The 18,669-nt window shown below is 47.5% G+C and overlaps 1 protein-coding gene across 6 annotated transcripts in view; it reads right to left on the bottom strand.

Moving 5' to 3' along the window:
• LOC120947778 (uncharacterized protein DDB_G0283357) overlaps positions 1–18,669 on the bottom strand; it is a 138,299-nt gene that overhangs the window by 81,390 nt on the left and 38,240 nt on the right. For all 6 annotated transcript variants that reach the window (XM_049607743.1, XM_049607744.1, XM_040363472.2 and 3 more), the window contains exons 4-5: positions 9,749–10,564; positions 3,277–3,389 (exon numbers count right to left, since the gene is read on the bottom strand). In XM_049607743.1, the coding sequence (XP_049463700.1) occupies positions 3,277–3,389; positions 9,749–9,976 (341 nt within the window). In that variant the 5' untranslated portion in view covers positions 9,977–10,564. The remainder of the gene's footprint in view (positions 1–3,276; positions 3,390–9,748; positions 10,565–18,669) is intronic.

Below are 18,669 nucleotides of genomic sequence, written 5' to 3'. Positions count from 1 at the left end.
CGGTCGGTGCTGCTGCGTGTATACTCTCCTGTCCATGTGCCTTCCGATCACATACCTTCCCAGCACACAGGTTAGATATTAGAGCCCGAAAAGTATGAGTAACTCTCAGCGTGTGAGTGTGTGATTGCAAGTGAGTTTGTTTGCTGTCAGAATTTTCGGGCGAAACTTTCACCTACGGCTACCAAACACACTTTTTGCTGATACTGAAACCAATGGAGGAACAACACTTCGAGAAAAAATGTACTACAGTTCCAGCCAGAACTACCACACTCTCTGAGGGTGCTGGTCTTCGGTTGAGCATCAGTATTTCCAATATTCTTACGAAGCATTCAAAGTATGCCCCCGCATAGGAACAGTCCCGAGGACGACCCAATGTCAGCTCCACTGCTCAAACAGCTCGAACAGGTTTTGTGTTTCTTGTGGCATTCTTTTCCTCCGCTCCTACAGGAAGCTACTACAAGTGCGCGCAGTTGGTGTACGCTTCCAGTGGAACAATCGTTTCTTTAATGTTTAGGTTGATTACACTCGACAACACGCAGGACGACACTTTTCCTCTCACACACTGAGACGTTCGTGTCACAGCTTAAACACACACATTTTGCTGAACAGTTTACTGACACGCGTTGAGACAACAAAATAAAAGAATGACAAGTAAACTTGGAAACTTGGAAATAGTTCCAGCAGTTCCAGCGGGCGGTGCGAGAAGCATCAAACGTGGGATGAAAAGAATTTCGTTATTGTAGGGCTCACCCAGCAACATCCCTGAGCATGAAGGTAAACGAGCGTCAACGAACCGTTCTCGACACGCGTAATTGTTGCAGAATTTTCCAGGAATGAGCTTTATTGATATTGAATCTGCTGTCGACTCACAAACGGCGCCTCGCTTCGAAGCTAAGAGGATAGAAAACAAGATACTAACTAACGTTCTGCTATCCTGAGGTTAGCTGGCAGACAATGGTTTCCGTTACGTTCCAAGAAAAGCTTGATGTATTTGCACGCCCGTGCCAGCGACTGTATCAGAGTGCTTCGCTAAACTGATTAAAAATAATATCCATTATGCGAATGGAGAAGATGCTGGGGCGTGCGAGATGATACCGAACAACTTTCATGAAGATGGAAAGCTTACCCTACCGAATCACGTCGCTTGTTGCTAATTGATACCGCACTATAGCACCTGTTTCGCAGGCATAGTTTGCATTTAAACGCAAACTTCACACCAACAACAAAGGTTTAAGGATACGCCCTCTCTATCTCAGTCTCTCTCTCTCTTGACGTTCTACAATTGATGATTAAATAGTTGCGTGGGCCGCCTTATAATCAACCAACAAACCCTCTGTCAACCCTCGACCTCGACAGACAGCACACACTTCATCTTGTGTGTGTGTGTGTGTGTGTGTGTGTGTGTGTGTGTGTGTGTGTGTGTGTGTGTGTGTGTGTGTGTGTGTGTGTGTGTGTGTGTGTGTGTGTGTGTGTGTGTGTGTGTGTGTGTGTGTGTAATCGAGCTTTAATGCCGACCCGAAAGCTGTAATGAACACAGGCGCGCAACTTCTTCAGCTAGCGATTACCTTCGTCAGCCCGAACAAACAGTGCGCCAAACACCGGAACACGCCAGCATGGCCGCATCACGTAACTCGGCCATCAATCACGCCAACCCAGTGCTGCTGCTGGGAGCAAGTGGTACAGTGCGCGCAGCAGAACCTCGCCAGCGTTCTCCTTATCTTTATCTTGAAGATCTTCCGCCGCACCATCGGAAGGCAGGACGACTTTCAACACTTCCTTGCCGCACTAGGAGTCAATGGTGTTAGTGGTGGTACAAACTATAACAGTCCATATTTATACACAAACACACCAACACAAGTACACACTATCCAAACAAAACAATCAACCTTTCTCAAACATAAATATCATAAAACAATCTGCACCACCCCCCGCAAGGTCTCTCGTTTGCGGAACAATGAGGAAAACCCCGTTCAAGAAAGCTCGCCAGAAACACGCAATTTATCTACATTTTCAGCTCGTCGAGCGAAGGAACCTCTTTCAACGGTAAGGCAAGCCCTTCATCTGACCGTCCGTTCTGGTTCACGCGCTAAGCAGCATCAGCAGCACATTGTGTGTATGTGTACGGAACGGACGCGCAAAGGATAATAGCCAACCCACGGGGGAAAGCGTTACCGGACGCTCCTTTCGCTGGACGGACTTTGATAATTTGTACTTTGTTTACACCACCACCAGCGGATCAGTTTTCCTTCGCAGACAGTATCTGCCTGGGACCCATAGTTGAGTTACTTCCGGTTTTAGGGAAAAGTCGCACTGCAGGAAGAACAGGACCAGCAACCAGAATGGCCACCAACAACGAGGACGGCGGCTCTTGTGAGTGGTTTCAAAATGGGATGTGTCACGACGGGCACACGGAAAGCTTGTTCTTGTTGCTTTTTGTAGAAGCTTTGCTCTTCGAGGTTTTTTTTTTGCCGGCTTTCCTCTACCCCGAGGCGAGCTAATTAAATTAATTGAAGCATATTTACAACAAACTTTGCTGCTGCTCTATTCCGCCGCTCGGGCGTTCGGGTTAGAGAGCACTCAGCAGTAGGATGATGCTGAAGGAGTAGGAGGCCATCTTTGCTCAAACCGTTCGGTAGAAAGCTCCACTAGCAACACAAATTATAAAGCATTACACGAAGGGCCGAGTGGGTTCAGAGGCAACAACATAAGCACTCTTGGAACTGGATTGAAGATGTCGAGAAAATAAAAATGATATTTTGCAAACAACTCGAGCTTTAAGGAGAAGCGCTGGCACTTCATTTACTGAAGAATGAACACTGATGATGAACCCGCAGCTGGCAGGAAACCACAGTCAACAGTTGGATGAGGCATCTCTGGGTAGAGATTAATCCATATTTGCAAACCCATCGTATTTACAGCCGATCACAAAGCAAAGACACTTAAGATTGACGAGATAAACTAAAGAGCGCGTGCGGGTTCAATCTCCGTAATTGCTTCCACCACCAACGACGTGTTTGATGTCCCATTGAGCACAGGCGTTAGAAGGGCAGTTTTTTACATCTTCTATTTCTGAGCAATAGTTTGAAGTTTTGCTTAGTAATTATTATAAAGACATCCCCTTTCATCGGTCATGTGTAATAGCATTTACTTTGCTCTCTCCTTCAACAAGATACTCTTAAGCCCTCAGTTCACCGTTTTCTCCAATAATGAGGCACGAGAAGCGCGCTAGAAAACGCTATCGCAAGTACAAATGTACGTAAAGATGATGATACTTACTTCCACACTAGTAACGATGAAATAAATATGACTAACAACAGTAGCCCCGAGCACAGCACTATCATGGCGGAGGTTTGGAATGATGGACCACTGTGGTAGCTGGCGTCGATGATCTGTTAAATGAGAAAGAGAAGAGAAAAATATGACGTTAGAATACTATAACAAGCTTCGCGCTCGGTCTGACGTGTTTACACTTTTAATTGATGCACAATGGAGGCCCGCTGGGGTCGCTCGGGGATTGAAACGGCAGATAATTAAACCTAAACCCCTCAATTAATAACTCAATTAAGCCGATCTCTCGGCCTGCACTGGTCACAAAGGCACACACACACGAGAGTTTCACTGGAGCAAGCGAAAGTTACGGCCAGATGGAAATTGTTTTATTTGTATCATTTGAGATACTTACACTAAGACCATCTTTTACTGCAGAACGCGATAGAGAGCGACATTGCGCCGTCTTTATGGGAAAAGTTTTCGAGCAGGAAATATGTTGGGCGGGAGAGCACCAAAAATAGGCAACAAACCGCTGATGGACGGCATTTCCTCATCGAACGCAGATAGCATGTTCTGCTGGCTTGCATTACTACCGTTCCTGTTACGTTCGCTGTCCACGGTAGTGCTATTTAGTGGCCAGGAGCATGGCCAGCAATCAATGGGACCGACGGTCGTCGCAAAACAAGACATTAAAAATAATTTCTGCAACAATTTTTAATGACACAACTTTTCCGTTGCTTCCAATTGAGGAAGTTTCCTAAGAAGCGTTTTCAGTTTTCCACTCCACTACAAATGACCGAAGGTGCAGCCCACAACGGGAAGCAGGACATCGTGGGCGACGCGATGTAGCATAGCTCTTTGAAAAACAGCATTTTCTTCCCCCTCCTCTGTCTCTCTCTCGCTCTCGCACTTCTTCTCCACTGCTCCTTACATTGGTAAATGGTGAACGTTTGCCCGATGGAAGGATTTATATTATATTTTCCTGTTTTTTTTTTTTGGTACTCTTTTTGTTTGTTTATTGTTGCGTTGTTTAAGTGGAAAATTGCAATGAGCCGTTTTGGAGCTTTTTCCTATCAAACAAAACAGTATAAAAGCAAGGCAAGGTAGTAGGGACGAACAGTTAAAAAGGCTCATTTGAATAGCCCCGATGGTTGGCGAAATTTATAGCCGTAAGTGAAAACTTTCGAGATAAAAATCCAACCAACAGGCTTTATTTTACCGTTCTTCCTGGCTGGTAGGCTCGCCTACACGAAGGAGAATTTTAAGACAGCAAAAAAAAACATATGCCAACACGTGCTATACACACTTCAAGATAACGCGCGGGTGGTTCGTGAAAAATGGCACAAAGATGATGCTCGCACGGACGGGCACGCTGCCTGGGGAAGAAAATTGCATGTCGTACTTATGGTTCGACTACCCGCACATCCGGAAAAGCTTCCGGACGATACAAAAGACAGCGAACAAGACAAGGGAGAGAAAAATCAAGCAGGCAACACGGCGTGCGATCCATCCTTTTAAAAGTTTTACAATAAAACTTTCTACTTGAATGGCAAAGCGCGTCCTCGCGGGTTCGTCTCTTTGTGCGCCCGCAGCGCCCCCTTGGCAGTGTAGCGATTGTTTAAGAGCCTGAAATACACAGCACGGAGAGAACATGGAGCCACATCAAACCAAAACAACAAAAAAGGGAGAAAGAATCACACCATAACAAATGAGAATTCGAAACGGAAGATCAGATCGGGCAAACCATGAAGAACGGAAGCTGGGCCATTTTGTGGCAGGAAAATGGCTAAAAATTTATAATTAAGGGCCATAAAAACAGTTTGGGAATGTCGTTTAAAAGCAATAGAGACTAGCACACACACACACACACACACACACACACACACACACACACACACACACACACACACACACACACACACACACACACACACACACACACACACACACACACACACACACACACACACACACACACACACACACACACACACACACACACACACACACACACACACACACACACACACACACACACACACACACACACACACACACACACACACACACACACACACACACACACACACACACACACACACACACACACACACACACACACACACACACACACACACACACACACACACACACACACACACACACACACACACACACACACACACACACACACACACACACACACACACACACACACACACACACACACACACACACACACACACACACACACACACACACACACACACACACACACACACACACACACACACACACACACACACACACACACACACACACACACACACACACACACACACACACACACACACACACACACACACACACACACACACACACACACACACACACACACACACACACACACACACACACACACACACACACACACACACACACACACACACACACACACACAAGGGTGGGAGCAAAGGAAAATGATACGCCCGGAAAAACTCGGGACGCTTTCAGTGAGGCATGAGACAGTGCGACATAAATTTGTTCCACTCGTGTGACACGGAGAAGGGAGAGTTATTCAATCAATCGTTTTCAGTGAACCGCGAGCTGGCAAGTGGAATTCGGTTCCGGATGGCCATATTGCCTTTTTAATAGAATGTTTGAGCAAAAAAAAAACGAAATAGAAAAACCTTTTTCGAGCCTAACATTTCTCAATTACAAAAAAATATCCCAAAAACCAAATTAATCATATCGAGCGTCAATCCAATCGAAAGGCTGAATCTGGTGCGATATAATCAAAATGAAAATAAAATTTGATTAAACATTAATTATTCATGAAAATTTAGGCCATCCTGGCGGATAAATTTGTTGTTGGCGGATGGACGCAATCATTGACGCAGAAAAAGAGTCTCCAAAATTCGGTCGCCAATTATGAAATCAATGCTTTGATGAAATAGATCCACCAAATGTTTGGCTTCTCCATTTTCATTTCGCAACGTGCAAAGATGATGGAAACTACCTTTTTTTGTTATTTTTTGTTTTTGTTTTAGGTCCAATTAAAAATGCGATACTAAATACATAATTCATTTTTAAGGGAGCTGTGCGTACAACGGTTTGGGATCCTCTGTTTCAATATTCCTTCCCGAGAATAGGCACAAGCTTAAATGATAAAAGCAAATTTCCGACCCTTATTTGTACCAAGGCAGCAGTAATTGAATAGGAAAATCCCTTTACGGGCCTCATTTTCCAGACATTTCTTACCCACCATGCTTAGGACTGTACGCATACAAACATGAGCGAATCCTCTAATCCAATGCAGCACACACACATACACACGCCAAGAAGATTCCATAAAACTTAATTCAACCCGACATTTATAGTGCCGTTAATGGATTTTCCAACACACACACACGGGAGCAGCGGAGAGCTTCCTGGCACGCAGCAAAAAGTAAAGCGCTCCGAATCTAGAAGTTAAAAGCTGGAACTGCAAACGCGGCTAGCACACATGCTGTAAAAGAAGCACGCCGGAATTTGCGCCCTTCCATGCCGGCTGACAAAAGGGCTAGCCAGCTCCCAGGCTCCATACTTGTCCTGGGCTGGGCTGTGTGTTTTGTGCTAAAATTGACCCATACACCAGTGGCCGGGGGTGAGAAAAAAGGAGCGAAAAATCCTTCCAAAAACATTCTCCTACCATCGTTTTAGGCCATATACAACGAGACCGAAGAGGGGTTTGTGCTTCGGTTAACAAAATCCACCCGACGATAACTTTGCATTACCCCAGCGCAAAGCGGGCGCACAGACACACAGTAAAAATCGGTGCAAATCGTACGTTCTTGTTCGGAATTAAAGCGCTAACGTGTGTGCCAGACGGAGGGGGTGGTTTGTACGAAAGGAGGAGTAGGTTTTCCGGCTTTTATTCTGTTAGTTACTTCCCGTTACTTCGGCGCGGACTACCGCGGAAAGCAGCACGTATTAGCTCCTGTGCGGCTTAGACCGCACACGACGGAAACGAAAATTGATCGCAATAGGATTGGAAGCACAACTCCGCACAACCTAACACCCCGTCATCCCCATCCAAATAGTGATCCTTTCGAAGGCGGGAAATAGGGGTTAAATTAGAGGACGAAAAAAGGATTTTCCGTGGCCTGCAAAGATGGGACAATCTAATAAACGAACGAAGAATTGAATCTAAAATGGGTTTTATTGGTTGTAGCTTTTTGGTCCCGTTATGGTACATTTAACAATACACAAATAGAAAAACCTCCAAACGAATAATTAAATAATACAAAAAAATTTTTGAAGGTCATTTAAACCACAGAAATAGCAATTCCAACCTTTACCAAGCTAACCGGGAGGTGAAGCAAAACTGCTACAAACCGAAAGATCGCAAACAGATCTATCGAACCTGATATCACCTGCACAATATAACCTCTGCAGCGGCCAGCTAACAATGGGAACGCGATGTGATGATTCCTATAGTGCACCACCACCTGAACCCCTTCCTTCAGCCCTTCTTTTTCCTATCACTCGATCGCCATCTTCGGTGCGTTCCGGGACTGAGCGAGCGAAAAGCGTTCCCTGATTCACAATGGTCACTCTGCTGCTAGTCGCGTCGATTCGTGGACCACATTCATCTGAGCCACGTCCCCACAAAATCCCGTTGCCACGTAGAAACACCAGTACCCGGCGAGTGGACGGGAAATCGCAAACAGCCGATAAGAAAAAGGACACACCAACCTCAACACGCCCTCCCATCGTCTCACCGGTGTGTGTTTTTGTTCGCAATTGAGCGCGCGCGCGAGCGCTTTTCCGCACGGAGAGCTACGGGAGGGCTGGAGGGTCAGCCCTTATGATTGTTTGACCATCATCAAATCATAGCCGAAAGGAAAAGGTCGCAACATACAATAGAGCCGGGCAGCCCCCTCCTCGGACACGTACAGCATTGGTTCCACCAATATAAAAGGTTGGCTCATCGGGTAAGGTTTGATTTATTATGATAAGGAGAACAAAGGCACAGTGGAATGAAAATAGTTTGCCGTCCGGATGGGGGCGACGCAGGGGGAGTGTTTTCCCTTCGTATGTTGACTCTACGCCCGCGCTAACATCCCTTTCGTCCCCTCTTTTCCGCTCCCCTCCATTCATCTAGCGCAACTGGACATTCTGTGTGTGTGAGTGTGGCTGCGTGAAAATCCAAGCGAAAGGGGGCCCATAACTCATGCTTCGCAACAACAGGCTAGGTTAGAAAGGTAGTAGAAAATAGCAGAGAGCTTAGAAAGAGCTTTTTGTAGGAGTTTTCTTTTTATTTGTGTGTGTTTTCTCCGGTCAAAGATTTAAGCCTTCGCGTCCTGCGGGTACGACGAGCTGGGCGAAAGCCGGGCGGGATTCGGTCGATTGTCCGCTATCCCAAACAATAAGGTCCCAAGTTGGGGTTGGCAGTGCCTGCTCGACTTCACCATCTCCTCCCCACCGGAAAAAATGTTTCGTCCGCAGCACGAGATGGCCAGCAGCAAGATAAGCGAGGCGACAATGTGATCAAAACGAACTTCTTGCCTTGCACGGTGTGTGTGTAGTACTCGAACCTTTGATTTGGTGGTTCGATTTTTCTTCTTTCTTTTCGATGCAGTGATTGAGTGAAGGGAAAATGCTGGCAAAAAGGGGTCATCTAATGGAAAAGATAACAATGATTTAAAAAGTCTAGTTCTGCGAATTGTCCTCACTCATCGCTGTCCATGAGCCAGCCAACGCCGTGTGTAGAGAGACGGTTGTGTGAAAGAAAATCATGCTATTGAGGCTCGTTTTTTTCACCTTTCAACCTAAGGCAGAAAGGTGGAAAATTTTTCAATTATGAAAAACTGTACCCAATCCTTCCAGCCAGAAGATTGTGCGGAGGGTCAGGAGTCAGGACAGGTGGTTCAGATAAAAAAGAGACTAGGCTAGGATCCTAAATGGACGTAACGCTGACCGGGCAAACGCCTCCTCCCACAGAGACAGTTGCATCCAATGATGCAGAGGAAAAGGTATTGAAACCGAGCCAGAGACATGAGAAACAGGCTTTCAATTACACTTAATCCAATCGACGAGACGACAGGCCGTCCGTATGCGTCCGAAAACATAAACACAACCTGCTAGAGAGCATAGCGCCATCATCGAGTGGCAGTGTTGTGAGGATGCATTTGGAAAGAAACGTTTCAGACGGATTACCCGGCATTTGCACAGCATAGTAGCCCAGGAAAGGATGCTGCTACCTGTCGACTCTTCCTCTGCCCGTTGTGGATGAAGCTTACCACACTGGGATTGGAAGGATTATGATCTAAAGCAGTCTACATCGCCTACATGCTGAGCCGAACTCGTTTCGGCTTTTCAAGTTTTCACCAAATCATGTACGAAATATGCTCTGTACTTTACCCTTTCTCTCTCACTGTCTCTTTCTCTCTGCTCCTCTATCTTCATTGCACAAATTAATCGATATTTTACTTACCGGAAACGCCTCGCACATGTCGACCTCGGCGAAGGAACCGGCGGCCCCGCCGGCTCCACCACCGAACGGTGCCGTCGTCTGCTGCAGCAGCAGCTGCTCCTCGTTGCAGTTGACCAGCTCCGCCAGAAACGGGGGCCGGGGTGGCGGTGGCACGAGAAACTCGGGGGGCGGCCCCGGCCCACCACACTCATTGCCACACTCTAGGTCGGGATCTAACATTTCCCACATGTAACGCCACCACTACACACTCCCCTCCTTCCCGCTCTGCCCGGTGGTGCTAGTGCCCCGGGTGCAATGCGGCGGCAGCGGCGGCGCGGGGTGGGCTTTCTTCAACCCCTGGCGCACACCACTACTGCTTCCACTTCTTCCCTACTACAACGGCTTCTTCCTTTCCCTTTATACTGCCCCTCATCCACATTCACGCATGCACACTGAGGAGGGGGTAGCACACAAATACACTTACACAGAGGTGAACAACACACAATCACAGCACCTTAGCATGAGCACCTTTCCTTCATGCCATTGTGAGACACAACACACATTTTAACCCCACAAACACCAATACACACCCGGCAAATGAAAGCCTGCTACACGCACTTCCGCACTTGCCTGGCTGGAAAATCTGATACAAATTACATTTGCAAACTTGCCACCGGACACAGAACCCCTACACTTTACATTGAAGCAACGCAAAACCACATATTACAGAGCTGGGCGGGGGCTGGAGCTGTGTGACAGGATTGTGTCCTTCCCGGGAGACGCGAATCAGGACGACGACCACGTTCCGCCGTTTTGTTGTGCCAGTTAATCAGCAATCTGCAAATGAGATAGATAGAGAAAAGCATGAGAAAAAGCTTAAGCATTAATATACTTGTCAAAATCAAAGAATTGAGCAGCGAAAAACCTCATTAAAACTTGCGTTGCCTAGGTTATGTTGCCTAGGCAGTGTTGGGGCCACACGGCCAGAGTCCTGTCTCATCACGACCACTACATGAACATAAACCGGAGGGGAGGCTTACACCACGCTTCGCAGTATTTTAATTAATTATTAAAACTTTTTAATTTGTTCACAATTAGTCAGCAGGAATGGGGAGCGCAATGAAAAACAGAAGGCACCGATCCGGCTCGAAGGACCAACAAGTGTTGCGTGCACCGCGCGCGACGAGCGATGGGCGTACACTTTCAAGGTCTTTACTCCCGATAGCGATCTCGTTGTGCCAGCCGAAGGTTCTTCTTCTTCCTCTTCCTCTGCTCTGCTTCTGATGCCGGCTTCATAAACGTCACACACAATGGTGGGGAACTCTATGCCAAAACGATGCCTATCAGCAGCGGAAATTAAAATCATTGATCCGTACTGTATCGGACGTTGTGTGTGTGTGGTTGTTGCTGTCATTGTACTTTCTCTCCCTTTCCGCACACACACCTGATACAGCACGACAGCTTTCCCCCGACAGACGTTGTCAGGTTGATTGTCGTTGAGCCGTTGTTGAGCCGAACCCTCGTCAGAGAACCACAGAAACTAACCCGGGAGAGCCTTCAAGATCGCTTTCGTCGGTTCAGCTTCAAAAAGGGGTTATGAGGTAGGCAAAGATGGCTAAAGGTCTGGGATGTCTGTGTGTGTGTGTGCGGGTTGCCAAGACGCGCGAGAAGTGATGATTTCGCGGGCGCCAGGGCTTCATCACCACGACCACGAGGAGTGGCGCCCCCCCCCGAGAATGATGCGAAGTGGAGAGAGTGAGAGCGGATGCCTAAAACTGCCGCAAGCGATTAATTACTTCATCGTGATAATTGGAAATTTTATGGCTTAATTAAGCTTTGTACTTTCTGATCGATGAATTAGACAAGCCGGGCGGCAACGAACGAACGCCACCAGGTACTCCCACCCACCCAAACCTTCCATAGGCCTGTTTCCTATTTCCTTCCTTCGCTTTGGAAACAAAACGCGCACCAAAAACGCTGATCATTGATACACCGCATGGCGTTAAAACCCGGCCGCGCCTGGAAAGCGGCGAGCAACCAGACCACATTTTCCATTATTTGATAGTAGATAATTTTAAACGCCGTAACAACAACGCGGTGCTTTGAAGAAGAAGCATTTACAGGAAACTGTAGCAGGGCTAGGTCCGCGCCATCGTCATCCCATAATGGAAACGGCTTTAAAAATAGCGTCCCCCTGCGGCCTGCCTTGTGGGAGGAAAATCATATTACTTTCTTTTTTTTTTTTACTTAGCCACACCAAACAAAACAAAAAAGAAACCGTCAGCAAATTCTTGGCCGAAATAAACAAAAACACTGTGACGCACAAATAGAAGCAAGAAAGAGGACCCGCAGAGCAGCGGCTCAAAACTTCTTTGCGGATCAGAGCGTACGCAACACGCAGCGCCGCAAACGGAAAATCCTTTATAAAACCGTAATCAGAGCGTGATAAAAATAAATCATATGATAATCCCTTAAAATTGATGATTTAGCAGATTGCCGCCGCTGTTGCTGAAGGGCGCGTCGTCACAGGCGACAGCGGCGTCGCTCGTTTGTTCGTTTATTTATATATTTTACTGATTTTTCTTTCCTTATTCTCATTCTCTCTCCCTCTCTCTGCGCTGTGTGTTGCCTTTGAAGTGGGTGAAATCCATCTAAATTTCTGCCCCAGCATGCTTGCCCAGATTGCTTGCCAATTTCCTTTTCCCCAGCAACGCACAGCAACAACAAACAAAAAAAAAACGGAAGCTTTCATCATTTGTTTTCCGCGCTTTCACTTTCCCTGACCAGTGTGTTTACATTGTAGATCCGCCCTTATCGCACCAGAACACAGGACACGCGAACACACACACACACACACACACACACACACACACACACACACACACACACACACACACACACACACACACACACACACATACAAAACCGGTGTCAGACGACCGAATAATAATCCATCGCTCCCGGCGTGACCCACTTATTTTCACCATTTTTCCACTTGAAGTCGGCGCGCGCGTGAAGAGAGACGAGGAGTGAGCGTTAGGATGCTGAGATGTACCGATAGCATTCTGCTGAATCAGTGTCCACACAAAACGCTGGGAAGAGGACGCTCAATAGCGCACCAAAAACTCGCTAAGCCATCGCCACTGACCCCGACGTCACACTTCCTGTGGCGAGTCCTTTCATAGAACTGAACGAGAAGATGACGGCAAGAAGCTGGGTTGGTGTGTGGAAATCCAAACAAAATTAATTTTTCAATTAAATATGACGAGTTGGGGAGCGGATTTTAGTTTCTTTTGCCTCCGTTCTTTCGCTTGGAGTGTCCTCATAATGAAGGTAACGCAGCGAAAAGAAGAGTTATTAAAAACGAAATTCCGCACAATCAGGACCGCGCTTGTCTGATGATCTCACTGGCCCTGGGGACGGGACGGGAAGGGTTAATAGAGCCGCAATAAAGGCACCATGATAGTCCTGCTTGGGATCGGAGGAGAGAAAAAAACAACACTGAAACTGTCCCGAGCATGATGAGTTGGTGACGTATGAATGGTAGACACCTCTCGCCCTGAGTCTACAAATTTATTTATCTCCGCGACTATTCTGCAATCCACCACTACTACACACAGCACTGCACAGAGATGTTGCTTTCCGTTTCCGTTGCAATATCATCACACTGGTGGTCAACGCGGAGAAGAGGGCCATCATAACAAAAAATAAACCATCGTCACAACTTCGTAGCCAAGCGAACTACCCAAAAACCAACCAAAGCCAGGAAGGAGGGCCTCCTCACTGCCACCACAACCGAAACGCTCTGGCGGGGACGAGATTTGCGCGCGCTCTCTGCACCCGCATCCCCCAAGGGTCGCTTCCAGGCTGGAGAAATGATTCTGCGGCAAAAGGTTTCCGTTTATCCGCCCGTTGGCATGCTGCTCACGTTTTCACATACCTCGGCGCCCGGCTGACCCTCCCCCCGTGTCTCCATCAAATTCGGCAACCTGCCGGGTAAAAGGAGGATGATTTTCGGTTCGAAAACACACACCCACCGACACACGTGTGAGCAACAGCGAAAATAGTAGCAGAGAACACGGTGAGCAGGAAAAATAAATTCCAGTAAGTTAACCGGTCCCTTAACTCACGTCACACACCGAACACATCAGCACCGAGGGTACATACACACACACACAAGCACACACAGAGAGCAGATGATGAGCCGGCTCGGATGGGCGATAAAAAGGGCCACAATGTGCGGGCGGGGAGGCGGGGCCGGGGCGCGAAAGCGAAATAAATATTCACTGATATGTGTTGAGGGTGGTGAGGGATGGGTGGGGGCTTTTTTTATGTTTCACCGCGCCACTTGCTCCCACACACACACACAAGATCGATTTTGGGGCTTTTTTCCTCGGTGATCCGTTCCGGTTCCGGTGGCATTTATCGGGTGAAAGAATCGATATTTTTAGGACGTTCGGGGTGTGGGTGTGAGTGCCACAGACACACTGCACTGCGAGAGTTGTTTCATCGGTATCCGCACACACACACACATAAAGTGGCAAAAGTTAAGAACGTGTCGATTGGAGTGGATTATTCGATTATGATCGATAAGCATGTGCAGTGGGGCTGTGGGATGGTAGATGAAAAACGGAGTGACGTGCGATTGGTTCGAGTTCATCTGTTTTATTATTTTTTTTAGATATTTTAACATTTATCAATCGTAAAGGACTGCTAGTAGAGGATCTATCTTCATCAGCAGCTTCAAAGGAAATAGTCTTAGACACTGGCGAAGGAACGTGTTTTTCACACGCGTACATCTTTAATTGCTAATCCAATTACATTTAGTAGAGTGGATGCTACAAAAAAAAAAACAACAACCCAAACACACAAACCGGTGTAACAAAATACATCCCAATTTCCGAGCCCACCAAATCCGGGAAACTCCCACACGAAAACGTGCCCGATGGCTTCATCACACAACTGTCACGCGCGCTTGGCAAGCATTTGTGCAGACGGCGGCGACAGTCACGACTCTGCAACTCCCCCACCCCCCCCCCCCCGCGATGCGAATTTGAGGCGCGTGCAACATAAATCAGCAATTGGAAACAATCCCTTAAACCCGTGTGATGCTATCTACCGGCAATCGGGCACACGCGCTCGGGTAAACATCGCCCATCATTGCCACGTCGAAAATCAACTCCACCAAACAACAGCCCCCCAAAAAAAACAACAGAAATGAAAAGGAGAAACATTCGTTGTTTCAATTCCATCATCATCAGCATCATCAGTGTGTGTTCGGGATGGTTCAACCACTTTGCCTAGTTTGATGGAGCAGCTGGAATGATTTGGTAAAGCTGTATCGCGTCGAAAGCCTACCCACATGACAGGCGGAGGTGGAACATTGTGCTCCATCAAGGAAGCAGCAAAAAAGCCTACTCAACCACACACATACACACGCGATGGTGGGGAGGAAGGCATAGAATCGAGCTAGGATTGGATTTCCGGCATTCGACTTTCGTTGCTCGCTTTACCAACAACGGCCGTCACCAGGCCAGGCAAAAAGGAGGCTCCCACCGTTGGCATTCGAAGCGAAATGGTGAATCGCGCTTCGTACACACTTATGCAAACGCATGCTCTGTTGCAAAAAAAAAAAACACACACATACAAGCCAACACAGCTACCGAACCAGACAGTAGAGTGAGTGGTTTGGGGTGGACTGATTTTGGGGCCTTGAGATGGAAATTTATGCTGCGGCAACGTATATCACACGCACGGCGTGTTCGTTCTTATTCTGCCGACCGCGGCAGGTGACTGATACACGCACACACAGACACACAGCCAGACAGCAAGGTAGTTCGTTATCACGTGGGGTGGAAAAGTGGGAAAACAAAGCTCGAAGTGCGCACCGTTACTGCGTCCTAACGACTGCGGTTGTGTATGGCAACGCATGTGCAGACACAGAGGAGGGTGAAAAGGAGCAGTACAGTACAACGACTCCCAAAAAAATTCTCCCCTCCTTTCTACCGTCGAAATTCAAATGAGCAAAACCTTCGTGAAGAATTATGATGGCAAAACGTTCTCCGGAAAAACCCCGAAACCTAGCCGCGGTCAAGGATGATAAAGATCTGGCCAGCTGGGCGTTTTACTGGGCAATGGGCAAACAGGTTACTAGAGTACTTATTCCAGATACTGGTGCAATAGCTTTCATAATGGATATGCGTTAGAAAACTCCGCTTCAATCGACCCAACGGTGGGATGCTTTCGAAAGCCAACAAACGGTGTGCGCTACTACCGACGACACACGGAATCGGGTTTGTTGTCTTTGGAGCTGGAGCGCGAGTGCGAGTAGCGTGCGGTACTACAGTAGGTGGTGTATTCCTGCCGGGCATCATCGAACAGTGTTCCGAAAATGAGTGGCCGAGTGTAGCAGGAATTTCATCCAAACATGGACCCTGCCAGAAATTGTGCAAGAACACAACATTTCGGACTGTAAAGCAAATAGCCCTAACAGTGAACGGAGTAAACGCATCGCAACGAAGAACAATGTTGCATCTGGGTGCATCATGTTGCTATTGTTCCGATTTTAGAACCTTACCTTTGTGTCAGCAGCAGAGATTAGGGAAGCTGTGTGTTGTGTGCTGAAAACACTACCGGTGGACACGAGTTCGTGGAAAATTCTCTGATCAATTCAATGCGGCGTTCACGGAGAGCGAAATATTGAACATATATTTCTGAATTGAAACTGACGCAACACAGGCCTACTGGGCGACTGTATCAAACAACGAGGCTCTGCTTTTACTCGAACTCGAATGAAATGTAATGTGAATTCCTCCGTGGAAAGTGCGGAAAATTGTTTCAAAGCTTTCCACCTGGTACCACAGTTACCACCAACGCCGCGCCGCAGAAACTGTCACGCTTTCTACCGCTCTCGCACGTTTCAATGGGAGGAAAATTTATGAACACCAGGTGAACACACCCAAGCTGACAGGTCCTACGTACCGAACACATCCCTCCGTAGGCACCAGGCCTCCATCAAATTGGATAAATAAAATCATTCTAACCAGAATTAAGCTCTCTTCACTTTCTTTGCGATGCCACACCCGCACCATGTTTGATGGAAATTAATGAAGGTTTTTCTTGAAGCAATTTTTACACCTCCACCCATAGTTTGTGCTGCTCCGGAGCAAGATAAATGAACCTGCCATTCTAGCGCACCCGGATTTGGTTTGTACCGTGTAAGTAGCGCGCGCCAAAGAAAAAAGTAAAATACTTAAAAAGGCGAAAAATTAATACGATTTGATTTCACAGGGCCGAGGGTATATGGGCATGAGGGAAACAGGAAGGCAAAGAATGCGGTGGGAATTTTACCAGCAACTATACGCACACACACACACACTCTGCTGCTTCGACAACACAGTTCGGAACAGGTATGTAAATTATGTTTTCCAGCACTCACTACCGTCGCGCGCTCGGATAATGCGTACTTGTAAGTGCACGATGTTAATAGCGGCTGTAAACACGGCAAAGGTCCCTCCATCTCCGTCCCTGCCACTCTCACCTGATGCCCTGATACGTCACACACCCTCCCCATCGCAGTGCCGAAAAATCTCGCTTTCACACATTGTCGTCCCTGTTTGTGCTGCGACCGACACACAGCCGCCCCACACTTCCAAACCCATTTTTCCATTCCAAAATCCGCGAGAAATGAACCATCCTCTGGAGCACTGCTATTGGGGGACGCGAAGAGCGGGTCGGTGAGGCAGTGGCAGTATTTAACTGAACACGAAAAATGCATTTAAATCGACTGTACAATGTGTCTGCGTGAGTGCCTGTGCCTTTACTGGAAAAGTTCAGCGTGTTGTCGCGTAATTGCTCCAAAGTGTCACCACACCACCCCGCGGCCGTTGTTGCCGTCGCCACGGAGTTTAACAAACTTCGGAAAGGTGTTTGGGTGGGAAAGGTGGAAAGGTGCCGACGACGACACACGCATACACATACACACCTGGTGGACAAAACATTTACAAATGACGCTGGTGTTTGGCACGGAGCGGAACCATTTGTGTAAGCCGATGGTGGCCGAAGGGGATCGCGCAAAGGGAGCGAAAGGACACATGGCGGTGGAGAAGCAGGGGGGGGGGGACGCGGGTTGTTGCGGACCCCGAAAATACCTGTTGGAACTCTGGACTCGGCATGTTTAAAAACCAGCGGCACAGGGGATGGAAAGAGCGCGTTGGAATGCAAACAAAGCGGGCGCGGGAAGGTATATTAGGGCCGTTCTACTGCTGATGCACATTACAACACAATACACACAACCTGAGGCCCTTTGTCCCAGGGGCATCAAGTGAATGCGCGTACAACACGCATATGCAGAAGTTCGGTTCGAGATGCAAATGGGGGAAAACGGGCCCAGAAGGATGATCCAGGATGCGGCAGGATGGTCTGTATTGTTGTTGGGAGGGAGATAGACACACACACACACACGCGGACTGTTTCGATTCACTTGATTGCAAAGGACGGAGGGCTTTCTATTTTGAGCGTGAACAAGCCCCCTCCTCCTCGCTCCTGCAATACCAATTAATCGATCGCTGTTGTACATGGCGGTGCGAAACACAGGGATTGGACAAAGTAAAAAAAAACAACAACAACATCCTTTCCCCGTGCTCTCCACCATTACAAGCCTTTACACCGAACACTAATGGGCATCGGTATTGCATGTACGGCATTTTTTTGTTGTTGTAAAATAACGAGCAAACAATACACTAAACACAGATTTCCATTGCACCACTAATCGGAATGTTAAGCTTCGGTGGGGCGAGTCGTGTGAGGGCACAACAATGTGCATGGCGGACGCGCACGGAACATGATAAATGAATGTTTGTCTAGCACTCTTGTTGACAACACAGGATAGTGCAGCGCTGCAAACATAGAAACACATCTACACAGTGCACATCGAACATTTA

Source organism: Anopheles coluzzii, chromosome 2 (genome assembly GCF_943734685.1).
Source record: "Anopheles coluzzii chromosome 2, AcolN3, whole genome shotgun sequence".
Lineage (NCBI taxonomy): Eukaryota > Metazoa > Arthropoda > Insecta > Diptera > Culicidae > Anopheles > Anopheles coluzzii.
The sequence above is the reverse complement of the archived record's forward strand: the minus strand, read 5'-3'. Positions and strand labels throughout refer to the sequence as shown.